Here is a 21,192-nt window from a genome sequence, read left to right on the forward strand (position 1 = left end):
TATACCAGAGATCTTATCAATTCGACGGATAAGATCCGCAGAAACATTAAGCACCCTCGCAAGAGCCTCATTGATTTTGAAGGGTCCTCGTAAAAGATCGTTTGCACTTGTTGAATAAATTCTGCAGATCGGACGAATTAATGCCCGTATGGTCACAAATGTGTTTTGATGTATGCACAAGTTGTGATTGGCATGTTCACCACATATTTTAAAATGTCACTTTTGTCTTGCAACTCAACTGCATTTTTTGTATTGCTGATGGATGAATTGGAAGTGGTTGATAAGAATGTAAATTTTGGATCTCTAAATAAAGGTGTATAGTCCATACCCTCTGTCTGATTTTAAATTTCTTATTAATCGTATAATGCTTTACTCAATTAATTAATTAATTTGACACTATAATTGATCGATTAATCGACTTCACGCAACCCTACTTAAAAAGAAAAAAAAAAAAAGAATCAGTTTCATCAGCGTGCATTCGACTACCCTTGACACTTCTTTTGAAATCTAATGAATTTGATAAGTAGTCATTGAAATTATAAAATGTTTGAAAAAATAGATTGATACATTGATTTTTGTGTGTTTTATATGGTTGTTTGGCCGAGCTCTCTTCCGTTTTATGGTGTGCGCCTGCGAATGGTAGGTGACTTTTTATATGGAGCTTTCTGATGGTAGAAATACAACATTTTCCGAAACATTTTCAATAGCGTTAGTATTAGGCGACTGTGAAAGCCAGTCCAATCCCAGTTTGCTGTTTCCACTCTAAACACTTGCGGCCTCAATGCTTGGGATCGTTGTCTTCTTATAAAATCCAAGGTTGGCTAGTTCTTCCAAACAGCTTCGCAGCTGATGCAATTGCAAATGAAAGTACTCATGTAGAATAGTAAAACCCCAACTGGGTTTTGGTCTACCGGATCACAATTTTTTTTACAGTGTATTAAAGTTTCGCATAATTGATCAAATCCCATATTAAATAATATGGTAAATCCAAGACAAATATTGATTTTTCTTAAATTTCGTTTTAGAAGACTTTTAATAAAATTCAATGATACATTTTTTTGTTGAACGTTTTAACTCGCTGAACGCCACCGTTATGTGACGATTTAACCCATTTTTTCAAAAACTGTTCAAAAAACCTCTTAAACTGGGTATTGAAGGGTTAATTTGTTCTACAAAAAGATTCCTTGGAAAATTTCACTAGGGGATGTCAAAGACATTGGGAACCTATGGGTTAAACGTACTTGAAAAAGATACAATTGGTTGGAATTGGTTTGGTTTGGGCCCGAGCCGATGACCTGAAAATTTTCGCACTGTTTAAATGGTCAAATCCTTTTTCGGCGTATCAGCCCCAAACATGAACCTTAACAGTTCATTGAAGTTGTTAATTATCAGCAGTGCACCAGGACCGACGTATGCAACTATTCGCCTAAAAGGCGTGAGCATTAGGTTTGCCCAAGCCATGAATATTACGTTTACCTAATTCCGTTCTGAATTTGACTTAGCCCATGCACTTCTTTATTTATGTTTGACATGAGATAACTGGGTTTTTCAAACCATTAGGCTACGGCAGCCCCCAAAAATCACGCATTACTAGTAACAGAGAATGCTCATAAAGGGAAATGAATGTTCGTTACGAATATATCAGATTTTCTCAATATCTAAAATACATTGGGTCTGTACAATCTAAAAATTATCCTAGATGAAGTAAGGAGTGTATCAAAATATGATAAAACCATTTTTAAGAAACTTTGTTTGCTTGTTTTTTTTATTTCTTTGTCTGTTTAGACGCCGTAGCTCTGCGATAGATGGGCCGAATGTGGCAGAGTTTCCACAGATTCTGAGCAGATAATATAAGCTACTATTTATCCTAAAAATATTAGGCCCAGCTGGCGCTGACTTCGAAATATTTCTAAATATTCGAAAGCAGTAATTACATTACCTACTCAAAGCTATAAATATAAAGGGTTATCAAATTGGAGGTACTTTTTCCAATATAGTTTTTCGACAGATCATGCGTGACTACTGTCAAACTAAATTCATATTTTGTTTCAGTATTCACTGCCATTTCATCATGGAAAGACTTGCGCCTCAACAACGTTTACAAATCGTACAATTGTATTACGAAAATCGACGCTCTGTGAAAAGTGTTCATCGCGCGCTTAGGCTAACTTATGGATTACATAACCGTCCTACCGATGAAGGCCAATTTGGCTTAGTGGCTAGGTCAATAAGCAAAATTGCTGTATTTGAGCTGAAGTTCAACCGGAAGCCATTCATTGACAGCCATTACATCTATTGAAATCAACCATTTGGTGCAGCCTGTGAACTGGAGGAATCATCGGCCTATATTTCTTCAAAGACGAGGCTGGCGCCTATGTAACAGTCGAACGCTATCGCTCCATGATAAACGAAATCCGCGAAACAATGAAGTTACTACGTCGTCGTTTCGGTAAGCAATTTATCTAACGTCTGATATCACACCTTTGGGCTTTTATAATATTTGTGGAAATATGTAAAGTCTAAATGCTTTGTGGATAAACCAGCTTCGATTGAGGCATTGGAGGCCAACATTACTAAAGTTATTCACAAGATACCGACCGAAGTCTCCAACGAGTCATTCAAAATTGGTGTTTTCGGATGGCCGAATTACGCCGTAGTTGTGGCCAACATTTGAAAGCGATTATCTTTAAAAAATATATGTCATGAATGGTCCTACACAAAAATAATAAAGATTGCCCAATCAATTTGAATTTTCGTTGTTTTATTTTAATTTTAAATCGGATACCTCTAAATTGATCACCCTTTATGTATTTAAAACATTCTGCAAACAATAATTAATACACCATCAATTAACAATTTTCCACTTTCAATTGCTATCCAGCGTTGAAATATGATTAAAAATATGTGGAAAATATAAAATACAATATAGTATATGGGCGAAAAGATTAAGTAAACAACAAGAAATGCAAAAGGCTTATCGCAAGTCTCAATAAGAATTCCATAAGGCCTTTGGAATTAGAATTGAAAGGAAAAAATCAGGTACTGGTTAAACGAATTAGTAGGAGAAGTCCCGGGCAAACGAGTACCCAAAATTTTACAATCGTGGGCTCGAGTACATCGAGCTTTTTCGAGTAAATCGAGCAATACATTTGATTACACATTTTGACTTTTTTATTAGCCCTTTTTTTAAGTTTACAAATTACATATTTATATAAGTACATAGAGCTGACAAAAAAGTAACAGTTTTCGTTTAGCACCTCAAATTTTTGAAAAGCTTGAAATTTTCGAACAAACATTTGAATAACTAAGCAATGAACGAGTTTCGAGCGAGTATCGAGCTAGATGCACTACTTGATATCCGGGCATCTGGAGCTCTAGTTAGTAGCCAGTAAATGAAACCTGTTTGATTCGATCCCCAAATTTTAACTTAAACTTTCTATTCTATCAATATTTATTTATTTATACAATTTCCGAAAGATTTATTACCAACCTATTTCTCGAAAGATGTAATGAATATTCATAGGCTTGTTAAATGTTTTGAGACCGTCGACTTTGAAATTTGAAAACGCTCTTCTAATAATTATATTGTGATAAAAAGCATTGCGATTGTCTTAGGCGTTGATCTTTTTGATGAAATTTTTGACGAAGTTTTCACATAGTGTATTCCAAATTTTTTCATGGAATGTTGTCTTTCAGTTTGTGAATATTGATGCCAAAAAACATTTTCAAACTCTTATCATTTCAGCAAAGGATTTCATAATTTCAATATGTTATAACCTAGACAGACGGTGACGCTAATCGGTATTAACGACTTAATTCGAAATTATCTCAAGAATTAAGTGCAATTAATGTGGATTGACAACTAGACTTAATTCTCATAATTTAAGCGGATTAGCGGAATTTTCAATGGGATCATTGCCGAAAAATGGCAGTTAATATCTATTGTAAATGAAAAATATTAAAATTTTTAAAGAGAAGAACAAGAAAGACTGAAAGCAATCATTGTGGTATGGATGAGGTAGTATGGATGCAAAGCTAGTTTATACTAACACGATCGAAATCGCATTAAATGTTGAAATAATTATTTTTTAGTATCACCGTTTACTGACACCGTCTGTCACACTACAATTTTAATCAGAAATAACTGCGCCGGTATGCTCGATGAAAGCTGCAGTCTCTCTAGAATATTATGCAATTCCAGGACTATTCGCCAATATTGACAAATGACAACTTTCAGGCAACAAAAAGCCGCGAAATTCAAAATAACATTAACACATAGAGTGCCATGCGGATTTGAGGAAATTTTCCCCAATGCCGAAGTAGTTGTATTTATTAGAAAGCGTGGTGAAAGTAATTTCTTAATTATCCCTTATTGCTTTGTTGTTTGTTTTCCGTTTTAGAACTGTTTTTATAGGTATGTTGCATGCTTTTGTACGACGTGACACTGTGCGGCTTTTTGATAGAACTGGAATCGTTTCATAGTACTATGAAAATTGAGGGGGCATAAAAAATTGCGTGAGGTGCCCCACGCATGTTAAGGCCTAATGTACTATAAACAACCTCGATTGTAACCTTTAGTGCATCCTGGCGTCCCGGAAAGTATTAGGTGTCGTACAAAAACATGCGTCATTTACTCAATGTTTTAAAAGAACACTCATTTGCATATGTATAACGGCAACAACGAAGTGCAAAACTTCGAAATTAATTAAAAAGCTTCCACCAAACAGCAAGCATTTCTTTTTTACGTACTTTTGTCCAGGACTTTTTATATCGGAATAAGTTACAGTACTATTATCGTCGTCACTTCCGCGTGGCTGAGATTTACTGATAGCGCCCGTCCGCTCCTGGCCCGAGCTGCTAGTACCAGAGGGACTCACAATATCCGTGTCACTGTTGCACTCGGCCCCACGGTGATCTTTGGCGAATGACATTGCGCCTTCGTTGGGGTCCATCTATAGCAAAATACAATAATATAAAAATACGATTTACGTATAAAAAAAAATTTTGAATATTTTTAATTTACCATTTGCAAGACAGCAGAAGAAGAAACTGCCGCACCTGTACTGCCGTAATTGAGTTGGGAATGGTATCCGCTCGAAAGAATTTTTTTGTGTGCTGATGCGTGTGCGCGATACGCACTCACACTCAGTTTCATTGTGACATGAATGCAAGTTCAACATAACAGTACCAAATTTATTAACTAATCCGCAATTTAAGTGAATAACAATATTCGGCAAGTAAAATATGTTTTACTGCCAGATGGTTGTAAGGAGTAGCTAAAAAATTGGCAGTTGCATATTTCTTCTGCAGCAGGTAACAGTACGCGTTTTTTGTACATAAGGCCTCTTACAATGATGGACGAACCACTCCTGTAAGCAAGAGAAATAAGCAATAATGTAGCATAACAGTTCAAAATTAAATAAAGTTTTCATATTTCTAATATAAACAAACAATTAACTGAAATACTATAAAAATACGGAAATTTATTTATAAGTAGTAATACAGAATGAAACCGCAATACTTTAAAGAGTTAGGGGTAGTCAGAATTTTTAAAAAAATTAGATTTTTTTTTGCATTCTCTTAAAGTATAATATCTTAAAAATATTGTGTGAAAATTTGAAGTGAATCTGATAAATACTTTTTGAGTTATTAAACAATTAACAAAGGGCGCTCGGGGACTCCGGAGCGTTCGAGAGCAAGTTAAATGCATTTTTCTCAAAACTATGTTTTTTAATTGGTGATTACTGTAACTTAAAAACCGCTTGGTAGATTTCAATAAAATGTATACTGCTTTTGAAAAACATAAAAAACTCTTAGCTGATTAAAGAAGTTTTCTTCCAAAAGTTTCGATTTTATTTAAACATTTAATTGTCAGTTCTTTTTCTCAAAAATCTGAAAAATATTTCCTGAGGCCGCCACATTGTTAATATGAAAAAAAGCACAAGATTATCTATTAATTAAACTAATTTCCATTGTCCGATTGATTCTAGATGAATCTCCAAGGTACTTGTGATGATCACTGCAAGGAACTTCTGGAGAAACGGGCTCCACACAAACAGCGATAACTTTAACAATTATTATTTTTGAAATTTTTGAAATTTCGCTAAAGTCTAGTCGAAACATGATGTATTAATACTACATATGTTTTTATTTTTGTAAAATAGGGCAATTGACTAGCAAAACAAAATTATTGAAAAACATCATTTTTCCGGGCCTCTGACTACCCCTAACCGCTTAAACAATTGCATAAATACGAGAATACATATGGACTTAGTCCTGGCATAAGTTCTGTTACAGATTTAGTCCGATATAGATATGAAATTATAATACTTTTTTTAATGAAGCTAGTTTTATTTAATCATGTAAATATTAGGAAACAAAATTTTAAATTTTCATTCGAAACGGCCACAATTTGCTTTTACATAAGCCTTCAAACGATTAGGCCATTCAGCTTTCGCAGCACGCACGGGTTCGATGGATATTGACGCCGCTGCTCGAACCAAAGATTGTTTGACACTCTCCAAATTTCCGTGAGATCTCCGACAGCCATGTTCTCCATTTCTGATCAACAAAACTGTAGCCCAATGGATTCAGATCTGGACTTCCAAATGGCCAATCTATGAACTCAGAACTATTGTTTTCTAGCCACTGTTGGGCGGTTTTTGCTTTATGGGCTGGAGCGGAATTTACATTGAAGAGAGTACTGATCAACTGCTTCACCACGCCTTCTAAGACATCCTCCTGGTACACTTTTGCCTCTTAACTTCTTTTTCACAGAAATGAAGAGATGTAACACCTTTATAAGACATCGAATGGATTTTTCAGGTACCTCACAGAAAAAAGTAGTCCTAGGGATGAAATCTCACAATATCGTTATAGTCTCTCTCACCGTGTGCTTCATGGCGCCATCTCGCATCTTGCACCATATGTGCCTACTGACGAAAGGATGATCTCTCCTTATTGGCAGAAAATAATCGCTCAGCATGCGCGGATAAGAGGCACCGTGCACAGAAATAGCATGCCCTCGACGATTTTCAAAAAAATATGGTCCACTTATTCCACTGCTTGATAAAGCACACCAAACAATCACTTTTTGATTGTGAAATGGCTGTTGATATTTTAATAGGTTCTGTCCTCTTCGGTAGCCAATAAAGGAAATTTTACTTTTTCACTCTTATTAAATGTAAATGGGCTCTATTTCAATGAAAATGGGCTTCATCACTCCAAAAGATAATGTTTGCCATACGAATTCGGTCCAACATTATCTCACGGAGTTTTTGCGCAAATAATAATCGTTAAGCTTAAGCGTTTGAATTTTGAAGCTGTGAAGTCTGTGATCCTTTCATAGTATTTCATGCACACAAGGTTTTAGAGGTCCCAGGACATTCGCTCTATTACACATGGAATGACGCGGATTATCGTGCAAATTTGTATTTACGAGTTCAATATTTTCGTTTGTCCTCGATGTCCGGCTGGGCTCCGGCCATAGGCTGTTTGCCATCGAACTTGTTGTCAGAAGCCTTCGCACGCATGAAAAAATCAAATCTTCACTTAGGGCACCAGGTAAACGTCGAATCTTGTAACGCGAATAAAAATCTACGACGAGCAGTTGCACACAAATCATTATCCTTGAAATACGCTTCGATTGCGAACGCACATTGTTCACCCGCCCACTGCGTCGTGGTCACTAAATAGCCCACACGAATAACAGAGCCCCGCTCATACCCTCATCAGTTAGGGAGAAACTTTAAACTTAAAACCTAATTCTGCCAACGGATACCTTGTATAATAGGAAGGCGTTCCATCCACTTAAAATATCAATAATTTAGCCAATTGACATAGGCCAATCACGTGAAGCATATTTTTTGATTCCTCAAGTTATGGAGATTTACATAACGATAGATTTCAAGCCTTGTGCGGTAAATTGCCAAACTTAAAAAAATGTGACGTAAAGTATGCACACATTTCCAGGCACTATATAGCGATTTCTGCAGAAGCTGTAGAGATGAGAAAGAAGTATAACCCATCCAGCAACTTCTACTTAATAATACATAGTGATAGGTCTGAATAAATCTTCCCTGAGCATCACAATAGGCCTCTGTGGCCACCGACGGAACATTTTATAAAATAGCTGCTCGTCTACTGTATCATCCACTTAACGTCGGCCTTTAACGATAACCCACAAAAAAGTCTAACAGTCGAAACGCAGCTCTGGAGCGACTAACTAGTCTCGCCAATGCTACTGGTAGTACGATTACTAAGAATTGTGCCCCAAATATCGATTATTTGCTAAGCTATGTGACATGGTCGCCGGCCGCCGTAGCCGAATGGGTTGGTGCGTGATTACCATTCGGAATTCACAGAGAGGTCGTTGGTTCGAATCTCGGTGAAAGCAAAATTAATAAAAACATTTTTCTAATAGCGGTCGCCCCTCGGCAGGCAATATCAAACCTCCGAGTGTATTTCTGCCATGAAAAAGCTCCTCATAAAAATATCTCCCGTTCGGAGTCGGCTTGAAACTGTAGGTCCCTCAATTTGTGGAACAACATCAAGACGCACACCACAAATAGGAGGAGGAGGTTGGCCAAACACCTAATAGAAGTGTACGCGCCAATTATTATTATTTTTTTTTTATGTGACATGGTACTCGATCCAGTTGAAACAAAAGATGGTCCAAATTAAAAAAAGTTTGTAATAGAGGCTCCATAACCGAAATAGCACTTTCGTGCATCAGAGGCATGTTATGAAGTTGGTCCTATTTTTTAATCCACAATGACTCTCATTACCAAAATAACATTAAACCATTTAAAAGAAACTAGCCGGGGGTGCAATTCATACGGTCAATAGTATAAGGGAATCTCATTCCTCAAACCCAAAAACGTATCCTTTCCATCCTTACTCCCGCACAATAGTCAGCGCATTATTTGCATTGTGGCTGCTAAAACAAGCAAAAAAACAAAGAAAAACACACAATTACATTGCATCAGTGGCGCCAGCAAGAGGAAGCGGGCAACCGCGGTAATAGCGCAGACACACCAAATTTAGCGAAGTGCGATCCTTCTGGCAGAAAAATGTGAGACAAAGATGGCGTTCAAAGCAGTAAGAAGGCGTTGTCCATAAGCAACGACAGGTGGGCATCGCCACTATTTAGGACTGATAGCGGCAGGATGTCAAATAGATTATCGAAACCAACGCAAGACGAGTCTTGTCGAGGCCCTATGCTCCCGAGAGGAGTGAGCAAGGAAAAAAAACTCATATGGGTCCTTGTCATCCACCTGTAGAAAAGAGGCCCTTGAGCTAGTTTCTCTAGCCCAATAGAGTTTTGGGATGGTCTGGCTGTGGTCTGACAAAGCAAGCACTGAGAGGGTAAACCAGCTTGTAAGGTCGCGAGATACCAGAAGGGGCGGAGCCATTCCAGAGAACTCCTAAATCAACTCTCGATTGTTGTCGATGTCCTAACCACTCATTGCTAGATTGACATCCATGCCATCAGGCTTGGCATTATTTTATAACAACACCTCTCCTTAGCTGTCCTGCTGTTTACTATTTGGCTTAGTTATAGTTTATATTTTATATACAGTGAAAATTATGAATTCAATTATAAATTTTTTTTTTTTTTTTTTTTTATTGAAACGTTATAAATATTTAAATACATTTCATTCTATTACACCTAGTTCACAACTATCAAGTAATATTATTTGATTAAATTATTAAATTCAACAGTATTTACAGGAAATACGTATATAACTGGAAGACAGATGACAGAAATTTACATATATTTGTCAGTCATCAAAATTTCTGGAACAAGATCATTTGGTTTTTTTCGTTTAAGTCTCCGGCACTGGTCATCTAAATTGGCAAGTCGCCGAGCCTCCGGGTTAGTATGTTTTTCGAGTCTTTCGGAATGAACTACAGCGTAATGTTTGACAACTTCTGATACTAATGACATCTTTAGGTCACGATGTAAATCAGTGTTCCTCACATACCATGGCGCGTTTACTGCGTTCTTTAAGAACTTGTTTTGAAATCGTTGTATTTTCAATTCAATTCAATTCAATTATAAATGAAATTTCCCGATTTGCATGAATTGCATCAAACTATTAATCGGTTCTTAGCGATTTTGAAGGAATCAGCTGATTTGCCAACGTAAGAAGGGTTGTGATAGCGGTTTGTTTACAACAGAAATCGTAAAGAGTAAGATTGCGTTGATATACAAAAAAATCAACTATACAATTGCTCATGTTCCTTCGTTGCCATCTGCTACCTCACTTTACACGTTTTGTTTTCGTTTCATTCGCCTTTCTCTCTCTCAAATCCCCTGTGACTCCCTGTAACAGCCAAAGTTACTCTCACAATTTGGCTCGGATGGCCAAACCTTGTAATTTATCATCCTTGCCAACTGCTTTCCATCAGCAGGACCTATTAACTGCTCTCAAAATGAAATGTCACTTTCCTCTCTCAATTTCCACCAATGATGATGAAGGTTTTGCCATTTCACACGTAATCTTACACTCCTCGCCCAATCAGCTGATTCCCTCAAAATATCTGAAGACAGGTTAACGGTCTGATGCTAAGTTCTCTCTACCGTGCTAAAAACTAAAACAATAAATTGCCAGAAACGGAGTTGCCCTGTGTGAACGTCACGGACAACATCAAATAAGTATTTGCAAAGGTGAAGCAACAAAAATTCCTTTGTACATTCTGTTAAAAAAGTACCAGAAATTGTACAATAAAACGCAAAATAATTGTTTAATCATGAAAATTTATTTGTCGCCTTCAAAGTAGATTCTATTCGAAGTAATACACATATGCCAATGATTAGTCCAGTCATCAAAGCAACTTTCAAACGCGTTTGAAGAGATCTTCTTTAGCTCCTTCAGCGAATTCTCCTTACCGGCCTCTACCGACTCAAAGCGGCGTCCGTGGAGTGGCAATTTAAGTTTTGAGAAAAGGAAAAAGTCACAAAGGGCTAAATCCGGTGAATCCGGTGGTTGATCGATGATATTTGTCGAATTGTTGGTCAAAAAAGTGTTCACAATATGAGCCTTGTGAGACGGTGCATTATCATGGTGCAAAATCCATGAGTTTTCTTTCCACAAATTGGGCCGCTCGCATAACTCCCAAATAATATTCTTTGTTTACTGTAGAACCATTTGGAATGAATCCGATCAGGGCAAATCAGCTTCGACTTCTCGGCCCTCTGCAAAATCCCTATACCACTCTTACTTCAACGGTTCGGTATATGAAATCCCGTTCAAAACACAAAATTTAAGGCAAATTCTTTGTTCACACCTGCGGTTGACTGATATACAATAATTAAATGCCAAAAACAAGCTAATTGACAGATCACGCTCAAACTCTGCGACACTATACAGGACAGTTGTACCAACATACAGCCCGTATTCCAAAAAAAAGAGAATTTCGTCTTTTCTCCACCCAAGTTAAAATTGCTGTATAAAGTTAGAGGAAGACCATTTAACAGTTGATATCCTTTTTTCCAAGTCACGTCCGCTATGAATCGAATTGGTATGCTTTTGTCAGCTCTCACTTAAAACTAAAGAATCAATTTTTACGCGAATTCGGTAGAAAAACACGCCCTAAGGTGGTGAAATGAATAAAACTTACAAATAAATACGGGTACAGGACCGTCTTCTTCCACGAATTTATTCAAATCTGTTGCCTTTCTAAAAAATACGTTTTTTCTCTATTAAATAAACTTACATATATATACATGATTACGTGATTATGTACATTATTACAAGCATAATATGAAGGCCCAATAAATTGCATTAAAAATAAGAAAAAGTAAAGGAAACACAAATCTCGCTTTGCGATCAATCCAAAGCGAAGTCTCTTGTGGTGTCATCGTAATCCATGTATCGTCATCGCATCTAGCAACATCTTCATGTACTTTAGTTGACTGCAGCTCACGATTATTTTCAGTGAAACCTTTTATGTTGCCATCCGTCTCGCAATCATAGATATTTTTCTGTGATATAACCTTCGGAGTTAAAGTTGATTTGAAAATGTATTTACTATTTACTTTCTTCAATTTCAAGCATCGCTTTCGGCGCCATATAGTATTCACAAATGCAAATTCAATTAGACTACCAAATATAAAGAATGTACAGCTGAAAAACCAAACTTCGAAAAACTGCGGATAACTTAATGTATTGATTTCTCTATTATAATATGAAGTTAATGTAAAAAGCGAGAGCATCGTGCTTGTGCCTAAGGTGGTTCGTGCTGGTGTTTGGTCTGGTTGAAGCCAAAACGAAACCCAAGACATTCCAACAAGCATTATTGAAGGTAGAAAATAGGACGTGGTGTAAAACAGCGAACTCCGTGTTAAGTAAACAGTAAAACTTATCGAACTATAGTTGCCACCCAATAAGGAATAGCGCAAATCAGTTTTTCTATTTTGCACAACCGTCTCATTATTCCAATAGTCTTGGAAGGCGTACTCTGTCGAGTTTATATTTTGATCAAAATCGACGGCTGCATCCTCCCAATGCAATAGCACGTCCGAAGAATTGTACAGCCAACTTTCTATTATTGCAGAACATTGTAGATCGTTGAAGGGGAATTTATTTACAGCTATCCAACACGACAATGACGCTTGTATGCGAGTTGAAAGGGTTAGCATTCCATTTGGCATGACAATTGTCAAAATATCATTTTCATCCGTCCCCAGAAAAGCGGAGTTTTGCTCATTTGCAAATAGTATTGGCGGCACCCAAAGTCGCTCGCGTAATTGAGTCTCACCATATATGGGCTGCACACGATTTGGAGCATAGCCTTCAAAAGCTAATCTAAAATCAAAATAGCGAAGTTGTAGAAACCCAAAAATGTTAAAGTCCAAATTATTAGCGTCCGTTATTTTTATGGCATAAATATAAAGCCGCACATAAACATCCGTCGGTTTTTCAACCAAGCATTTATTTTCAGGCACTGGGCATGGCCTCTCAAAGCGATCATAGCGACATGGTGAGGTAAGTCGAAAAATCAGTTGTGTTTGTGACAGCGAGTCGGCATTCTGGAGCGAGGGACAATTTGTTGTTGTCTCTGAATCAGATGTATTGAAGTCGGTGCACGTTTTTGAATTTGCATTTCCCGTATTCAAAGAACTTAGAATGGGTTCTGTGAATGATTTCAGAGTAATTTTAATTTTTTTCTTTTTGTATTATTTTACTTAATTTTTTTAAGTGCTCTTGATTTACCTTCGATGGTATCACCCAAAACTAGATTAAGGTTAATTACACAGATCTGTAGAGCTACAAATAAAATTCTCATTTTATAAATACAATTTAAAGGTATACTTTCTTATAACTATTCTACTGCGCGGAAGTAAAATGCAATGGCGAAACATTTTAAATGATACTCGTTTAATTTTTTCAAGGCATAGTGAAAGCAACAACGACAACTTTTATTATCAAAAAGATAAATTGAGTAAAATCACTTGGTGTAAATCTAAAAGCAAACTAACGTTATCAAATTATTTGCAATTGTTTTTACGTACTTTTCTTTTCGGTGTCAAATTACCAAAACTTATTAATAATAAAATGACATCCAACAACGATTAATTATCTTGTAGAAAATGATATCATATAAAAGCGCTACCTGCTTCTAATCATTTGTATTTGTCTAAGTATTTACATATACATACATACGTATATATTTGTATAACGGGTATATTTTTTAGAGTTAAAGAACTTGTTTTTCAGATAAACACACATAAAACAATGAAATTTTATGTACAATAATTGGGGCTTACACCCTTTTTTAGGTGTGTGGACGATGGTGTGCTCCTTGATGTTATTCAACAATTGGAGCGATGTATAGTTTTAAGCTGACTCCGAAGGGCAGAGGAGCTTTTTTCAGGGCAGAAATACACTCGGAGGTTTGTCTTTACCTGCCGTGGGGCGACCACTGTTAGAAAAGGCTTTTTCTATCATTTGGTGTTTCATGCCCAGAGATTCGAACCCGGGTTTGTATGGTTCCTTATGGGTTCCGTATGCTAGTCACGCCCCAACTAATTAGGCTACGGCGGCCGCCGAGTTGATATGGTATCGTACTTTCATACCACAATAAATATGCGCTATATATCCTTTGGCTCTATGTCTTAAGCGTTTAATCCACACTTGGACGAAAGTTGGCAAGAAAATGTTTTTTTTCAATATCCGCTCACCTATTAAAAAATTACGAGTTAAGTTTATCAGGTGGTTATATGTTCAAAAAATTTGAGGCGAGAGAAATAAATATAACAAAAAAAAGTTGTTTAGGGTATTTTCATACACATTTCACCTTAAGAAACAGGTAAAAGTCGCCGGGCGAAAGATCCGGTGAATAAGGCAGCTCTATTGTTGGTATCTTTGTACTTTACTAAACACGTGCGGATTGAACCGGTGAATGGTTTTGCTCTATTGTTACCCCTAACATTTTTCTAAACAAGCCTAATCTGAACTAAGACATTAGCTGTACAGAATTGTTTCGATTTAATCGCCCATTCAAATTATACTGAAGAGAACTTCGGCAGCTGATTTAACAGATATCCTTATGAAAAAATTCTAAATGCCGAAAAAACAACACCCTTTATTTATATATTTATATGTGTAGGTATATTTAAGACACAAAGTATTAGATTCATGTTTGCACGAATTTTCTTGTAGTCCACAAGTATTGAAAGTACTAAGCATTAATGGGCCAATACAATCAAACGTGTTCACACCACATTGTTTACATAAAAATTGGCCAATGGTTGCACAAATGTTTTATAATTTATCGGGACGTTTTAAGCCATTTACTAAATGCAAAGAAAGTGTGATGTAATATACCTACAGTAGTTAAAATAGGGTGCGACTTAGGAGATGTTAACAGTTTTAATAACTTTTCTGTATAGCTTTTGAAATACCTTTCTGTAATTTACATTTTACTGGGAATTGGAAACCTCGCTATTTTTCGCACATTTTCGAATTTTCAAATCTATTAAAGGTGATAGCAGCAGTGCAAAAACAAATTTTACATGTATTTCATTCTTGCTTTTGGTTTTCAGATAGTCAAAGCAGGCTGTGGATTTCTAGGAATACTTTTTTTTAGAAATATGTAATTTGTTTTCAGAGCATTGTTGATGATTGAATTGAAATATACAAATAAAATCGTGATTCTGCTTTAATTGTTCTACTTTTTTTTTTATAAATTCGTATGAAATGATAAAATATTTGAAGATACATATGTCGAAGCCAAGCGAAGCTAACCGCGATTATTCGCAAAACCCAATGAGGCACAGAGACCAATTGTATGGCTGTGTTGGACCAACCGGGACGAGGAAAAATGGTGCATTATTCTTCTTCGTAACCGATTACGCGACTTTGGCCGAGTTTAACAAAGCGCGCTGTTCGTTTCTTTCTCGTGCTAACCGGCGCCAGTTGGACACACCAAGTGAAGCCAAGTCTTTCTCCACCTGATCTTTCCAACGCAGAGGAGGCCTTTCTCTGCCACCACCAGCAGGAACCGGAGCGATTGTATCCATTCGGATGGAATGGCCCAACCAACGTAGCCGCTGGATCTTTATTCGCTGCGCTATGTCTATGCCATCGTAAAGCTCATACAGCTCATCGTTCCACCGCCTGCGATACTCGCCGCCGCCAACGTGCAAAGGTCCAAAAATCTTCCGCAGAATCATTCTCTCAAACACTCCAAGCGACGCTTCATCGGATATTGTCATCGTTCACGCTTCTGCGCAATATGTTAGGACGGGCATGATGATAGAGTGTTAGTTTTGTACGTCGAGAGAGGACTTTACTACTCGATTGCCTACTTAGTCCAAAGTAGCACTCGTTGGCAAGAGAGATCCTACGTTGGATTTCCAGGCTGATATTGTTATCGGTGTTAATGGTTAATGGTGCATTCACGTACCAAAATATATATACTTGCCTATGTTTATATGATATTATTACTATTATAATTTTTTTTTTTTAATTAACTTTTAAAAAAATCAATTTCAAATTAAAATGCAAACGAACAAAATTTAACTAAACATCTCAATTCCCAAGCTAATTCAAATACAAACAAATCATATCTACTGATATAACCTTGAATACCATAGATTCTCCTTGGCACAACTGTTCGATTCTCATGGTAGTCGTTTACAGACTTATTTGAAAATAAGCGATGTGATTGGACACCCTATTTACATTTTTTTTATTGAAATAAATATAAAAAATATATGTATGTGTATTTTTTACTATTGTAAAATAAAATTATACATACATACATACATATATTTGTAATAAATAAATCAAACATTATTTAAGAATAATAATCAACAAATATACCGCAACTATCAATCAATCTTTTATGGAGTACGTTGACTTAACTGTCAGCCAGCCTCTACTTTATCTCCCAGTGTACGCAAATTGTCAAAATTATTTATTGTACAATAAATTGTTGACTTGAATTGATTGCTACCAAAAAGGTAATTTAAGGTGATCTGAGTATTCACAATTTAAATTAAGGGCTGTTTTCTTATCATCTCACAAATAAAGTAGGCTTTACTAACCGAGACGATAAATTGTTCCTCCCTTTAACTCTTTTCTTTATCTCAGCAAACCGTCAAATAAAAACTTGTGAACTACGGCAACGTGCGAGTAATTTATTTCGAAATTACAATTTAAACACACAAAAGTATATACAGTCGCTACAATTTTTTCAAAGCAATACCAACTAGCCTTTAAATATACATATCGGCCCGAAAGTTTAATACATTTTTTATCTCCAATACAAACTGGCCTGTAAGCCTATAGGTTACTTAAGAAAATTACCCTAAGGAGTTTAAACAATTTGTTTATTTAAAATAATTCCAACTAATTCATCAATTCATTTTGTTATATTTTTTCTATTGTAATTTTTTTTTTTATTTCATTTAAAACACTTTTTGTTTAATTTTTTAATTTAAAAAATTATTGTTCTTATTTTATATTTAAATTAATTCAATAAAAATAAATTTTAATTAATTCAATAAAAATAAATTTTAATTAATTCAATAAAAATAAATTTTAATTTTAATTAAATTAATTATTTTTATTGAATTAATTTAAATTTATTTCTTTTCATTTTGATCTATTTTATTTATTTAATTTGATATTCCATTTCATTTCTTTTATTAAAGTTTCATTTTGCTTTATTTAATTTTATTTCACTTCATTTAATTTCTTTTTGTTTCATTTTTTTCTCTAAAAAACATGTTTATACTTATAGGGTATTTAAATAAAATGAAGTTAATTTCATTGTGTTTTATTTTATATTGATTATTTTAATTAATTTAATTTATTTTAAATTTAATCTAATACATTTTAATTTAAGTTAATTTCATTTACTTTTATTTTATTTTAATTATTTAGTTTCTTTTATTCAATTCTTTTCATTACAATACATTTATTTAATCATTTTATTATTTATTTAAATTAATTTAAGTAATTTCATTTCATTTTGGTTTATTTCCTTGTACTTTATTTTATTTAATATAAATTTATTTTTAATTAAATTTTTTCCATTTAAATATGTTTTTATATATTTTTTAATTACTTTTATCTTGTTTTATTTTAACTTCTTTTATTTCATTTCATTTATTTTTATAATAACTTTTTCTTAATTTTTTTTTTAATAAAATTTTACTTAAGTTGATTTCATTTTGTTTTATTTTATATTATTTTATTTTAATTATTTAGTTTCTTTTATGATATTTAATTCTTTTCATTGTAATACATTTATTTAATCATTGTACCTATTGTTTTTTTTATTTGCCGTAGTCGAATGGGTTGGTGCGTGATTACCATTCGGAATTCACAGAGAGAACGTAGGTTCGAATTTCGGCGCAGCACCAAAATGAAGAAACAGTTTTTTTTTTCTAATAGCGGTCGCCCCTCAGCAGAAAATGGCAAACCTCCGAGTGTATTTCTGCCATGAAAAAGTTCCTCATAATAATATCTGCCCTTCGGAATCGGCTTAAAACTCTAGGTTCCTCCATTTGTGGAACAACATCAAGACGCACGCCACAAATAGGAGGAGGAGCTCGGCCAAACACCAAAAAGGGTGTACGCGCCAATTTTATGTATACATATGTATATATATGTATATATATATAATTTCATTTCATTTTGTTTTATTTCATTTTACTAAATTTTATTTAATATAAATTTCTTTTCATTTCTTTTATTTCATTTAAATATTTTTTTTATATTTTTATTTTAATTACTTTCCTTTTGTTTTATTTTAACTTATTTTATTTCATTTAATTTCATTTTTGAACTTTTTCTTATTTTTTTCATATAAACAATTTTTTATTTAAATTAATTCCAATTTATTTTATTTTATTTTTTTTTTTTTCTATGTGTTCACATTTGCGAACAATCGGCTTAATGTTATCGTGCTCTGTAGGTTACAGACAAATATAGTAAACATCCAACTCTGTATAGACATGTATGTACATACATACATACAAGGACTCGCGAATACTTGTGGTATCTAAATCAAAACTATTTTTTTACCCCAAATTTCCAATCAAATTGAAGTATATGCAGTCGCCACTTTTGGTATCCAAAATCATTAATAATTACAATCACTTTCTTTTATAAATATTTAGATACACACTGCCTCTGATAATGGATATTAGGTTTGTTTTCAGCTGTTATTATTTATGTAATACGCGTATCCAAACATACTCCTTATTGTGAATATGTGCTTTCCCTCATATCACGTGCTTCATGCATACATGGGCGCTTATATGCATGTAGGTATACAAACACACACCCAAACACACGCAGTTAGAAAGCAAAAAAGTGTATACACTTTAGATATGTGCCTAAAGGCTTTCTTTTTCAACTCCTAACTCCTTCTCACCAATTAAATTAACGAAAATAAATTGAAAACGTTTTAATTAAACTGCTTTAACACTGTTCGGCAGATTCTAAAAATGTAACTTAAAAAAATGTTCAACAAGATTCAATAGGAATATCGTTATTTCTCATTAAATTTTTTTTTAACTTAATTTATATAAATTGCTTATGTATGTAATTAAAATGTTTTGAAAAGTTGTAGCTATAAATAAATATGTATTTAAAATAGATGTGCATAAGTATGTACCTGTGGACATAATTATGTGAATGTTTCTATACTTTTGTCGAGCGATGTTAAATTTTTTCGTATTTATAGAAGATCTGGCGACAAAACTAGGCCATTATTACTGTTTTCAACATCACAGAAATTTAAACCGACTTCCATAAATTCATTTGAACATATATACAATTTGCTTCAAGGTACATATATGTACGTAAGTATATATGTACATTACGCATGTGTTACGTATGAATCCATTTTTTCTTTTTCCATCACCAAAAAGTTATTGTATTGTATACAAAAACGTATTACGGTGGAAACAACATTTTCACTTAAATAGGCATTAGTATTCTATATACTTTTTTGTATATAATTTTAAAGCATTACAATACCAAACTGCTTTTTGGCACAGATGTAATTGTTCACGCTAATCATCAAAGCGGCCCAAATACCGATTCACTTTATTCTGTATAACTATTTTGGAGAAATTAATCGATTTTCACCATTTGAAATGCTTTCCTATGTAATAATCCGTACACACCACATTGTAAATGTACATAAATCATTTATTAAATATCGCTTCGCATTATTCACTTCCTTCTAACGGTAACATTTCATTAAATTATACACTAATTCCATATGTAAAGAAAATTATCTATAATATATTTTATTAACTTTATTTTTTTATAACCGCACTACACCATATTCAATTTAAGACTAAACTTGTCAATTCACAACGGGCGCGTCCTTTAGGCACAGGCGCAATCAAATGAACAACTATAGAGCAGGCAAAAGGATAAAATGAATATAAGCGCATAAACTGAAGTGTTGCACCCTTCGGCATTCCTCGAGTATTTCCGCCGCAGAACATCTCTTATTTGAGTGCACATCTTAACCGTTATACCATTGTGAATTCCATACAAAAGCTGTTCAGAGGATACCACAAGAGTTAATATGTACGGTGTTGGCGACGTTTGATAAAACCACTTATCTCAAGTTTGATAGTTTTTCGTACAAAAACAAAAAATATTTAAATAAATTATTAATAATATAATATAAAAAAATTATTTTTTGGCGGTGTCTGTAATCAAACGGGTTGATGCATAACTCGGATTCTAAACACATTGTAGCAGGCTCTAACAGGCAATGGCAAACCTCCGAGTGTTCCAAGCCAAGACAAAAACTGTAGATATCTCCATTTGTGACACAGCAACCAAGCTCGACGTATATCCTTTGTAGGGTATATTGGCGCCAATTATATGCACCATAAATATATGTATACATTAGTATTTTTACAAATACAATTCCCGTCCATTTACAAAAAGTACGCGATAATAGAAAAGTTGTGGCTGAAACGACATCGGGGGTATAAACACACGCAAAACTTGCGGAAGGCACAGCTAAAGAAGCATACAGCAATCAAGCCGACAACAACCCTGGGATCAGAATATCAGATGACATAGCGGCAAAGGTAGGTGAAGAAGTGCCCGAAAGCAAGGTTACTGCAGACGTCTCGCTGCTACCTCACAATCGGCTACGTTGACGCTGACTTCAAAGCGTTGAAGCAACTCGAAAGATGAAACCGCCAAGCATGTGCTGGCATCGTTCCCAGCACTGTTGCATAAGCGGCACGAATGAGGAAGAAATAAAACTTAAATAGAGCAAATAGTAAAGTAAATATGGAGGAAGAGCGCACAATAGATATTTCAGGTTGCAGTGCTAAATGCCCTCATTATTATTATTATTATTATAATTAGGCTACAGCGCTCTGCGACCAAGGTAAATCTATTGAGCAAAACAGTCTGAGGTACCCTATATTTTGAAAATTTTAGCACATTTTGGAGTTTATTGTTCCATAGTTTATATGGAGGTACAGCAATACCACCAAGATGTTGTAGTCGTTTTCTGCCTAGTGCAGGACATTTACAAAGAATGTATTCTGAATTTTCAATGTCCTTTTCACAGAATCGGCAGATGATGGCCTCAGAGAGTTTTAAACCTTTTAATCAGTATCTATAAAAAAACTTCTAGGCATGCAGTTTTATAGCCCATTTAATTTCAATGTAAGTGTAAGTTCGA

General features: G+C 34.7%; 1 protein-coding gene across 1 annotated transcript; it reads right to left on the bottom strand.

The window, feature by feature from the left end:
* Positions 1 to 11,628: 11,628 nt before the first annotated feature.
* LOC128858121 (pH-sensitive chloride channel 2-like) lies at positions 11,629 to 13,405 on the bottom strand. The gene is made up of 2 exons (XM_054094113.1): positions 13,221 to 13,405; positions 11,629 to 13,140 (listed from the first exon to the last, which is right to left on the bottom strand). Exons 1-2 carry the CDS (start codon positions 13,291 to 13,293, stop codon positions 11,756 to 11,758), a joined length of 1,458 nt encoding a protein of 485 aa, XP_053950088.1. The 5' UTR covers positions 13,294 to 13,405; the 3' UTR covers positions 11,629 to 11,755.
* Between the last annotated feature and the right edge of the window lie 7,787 nt (positions 13,406 to 21,192).

Source organism: Anastrepha ludens, chromosome 3 (genome assembly GCF_028408465.1).
Source record: "Anastrepha ludens isolate Willacy chromosome 3, idAnaLude1.1, whole genome shotgun sequence".
NCBI lineage: Eukaryota > Metazoa > Arthropoda > Insecta > Diptera > Tephritidae > Anastrepha > Anastrepha ludens.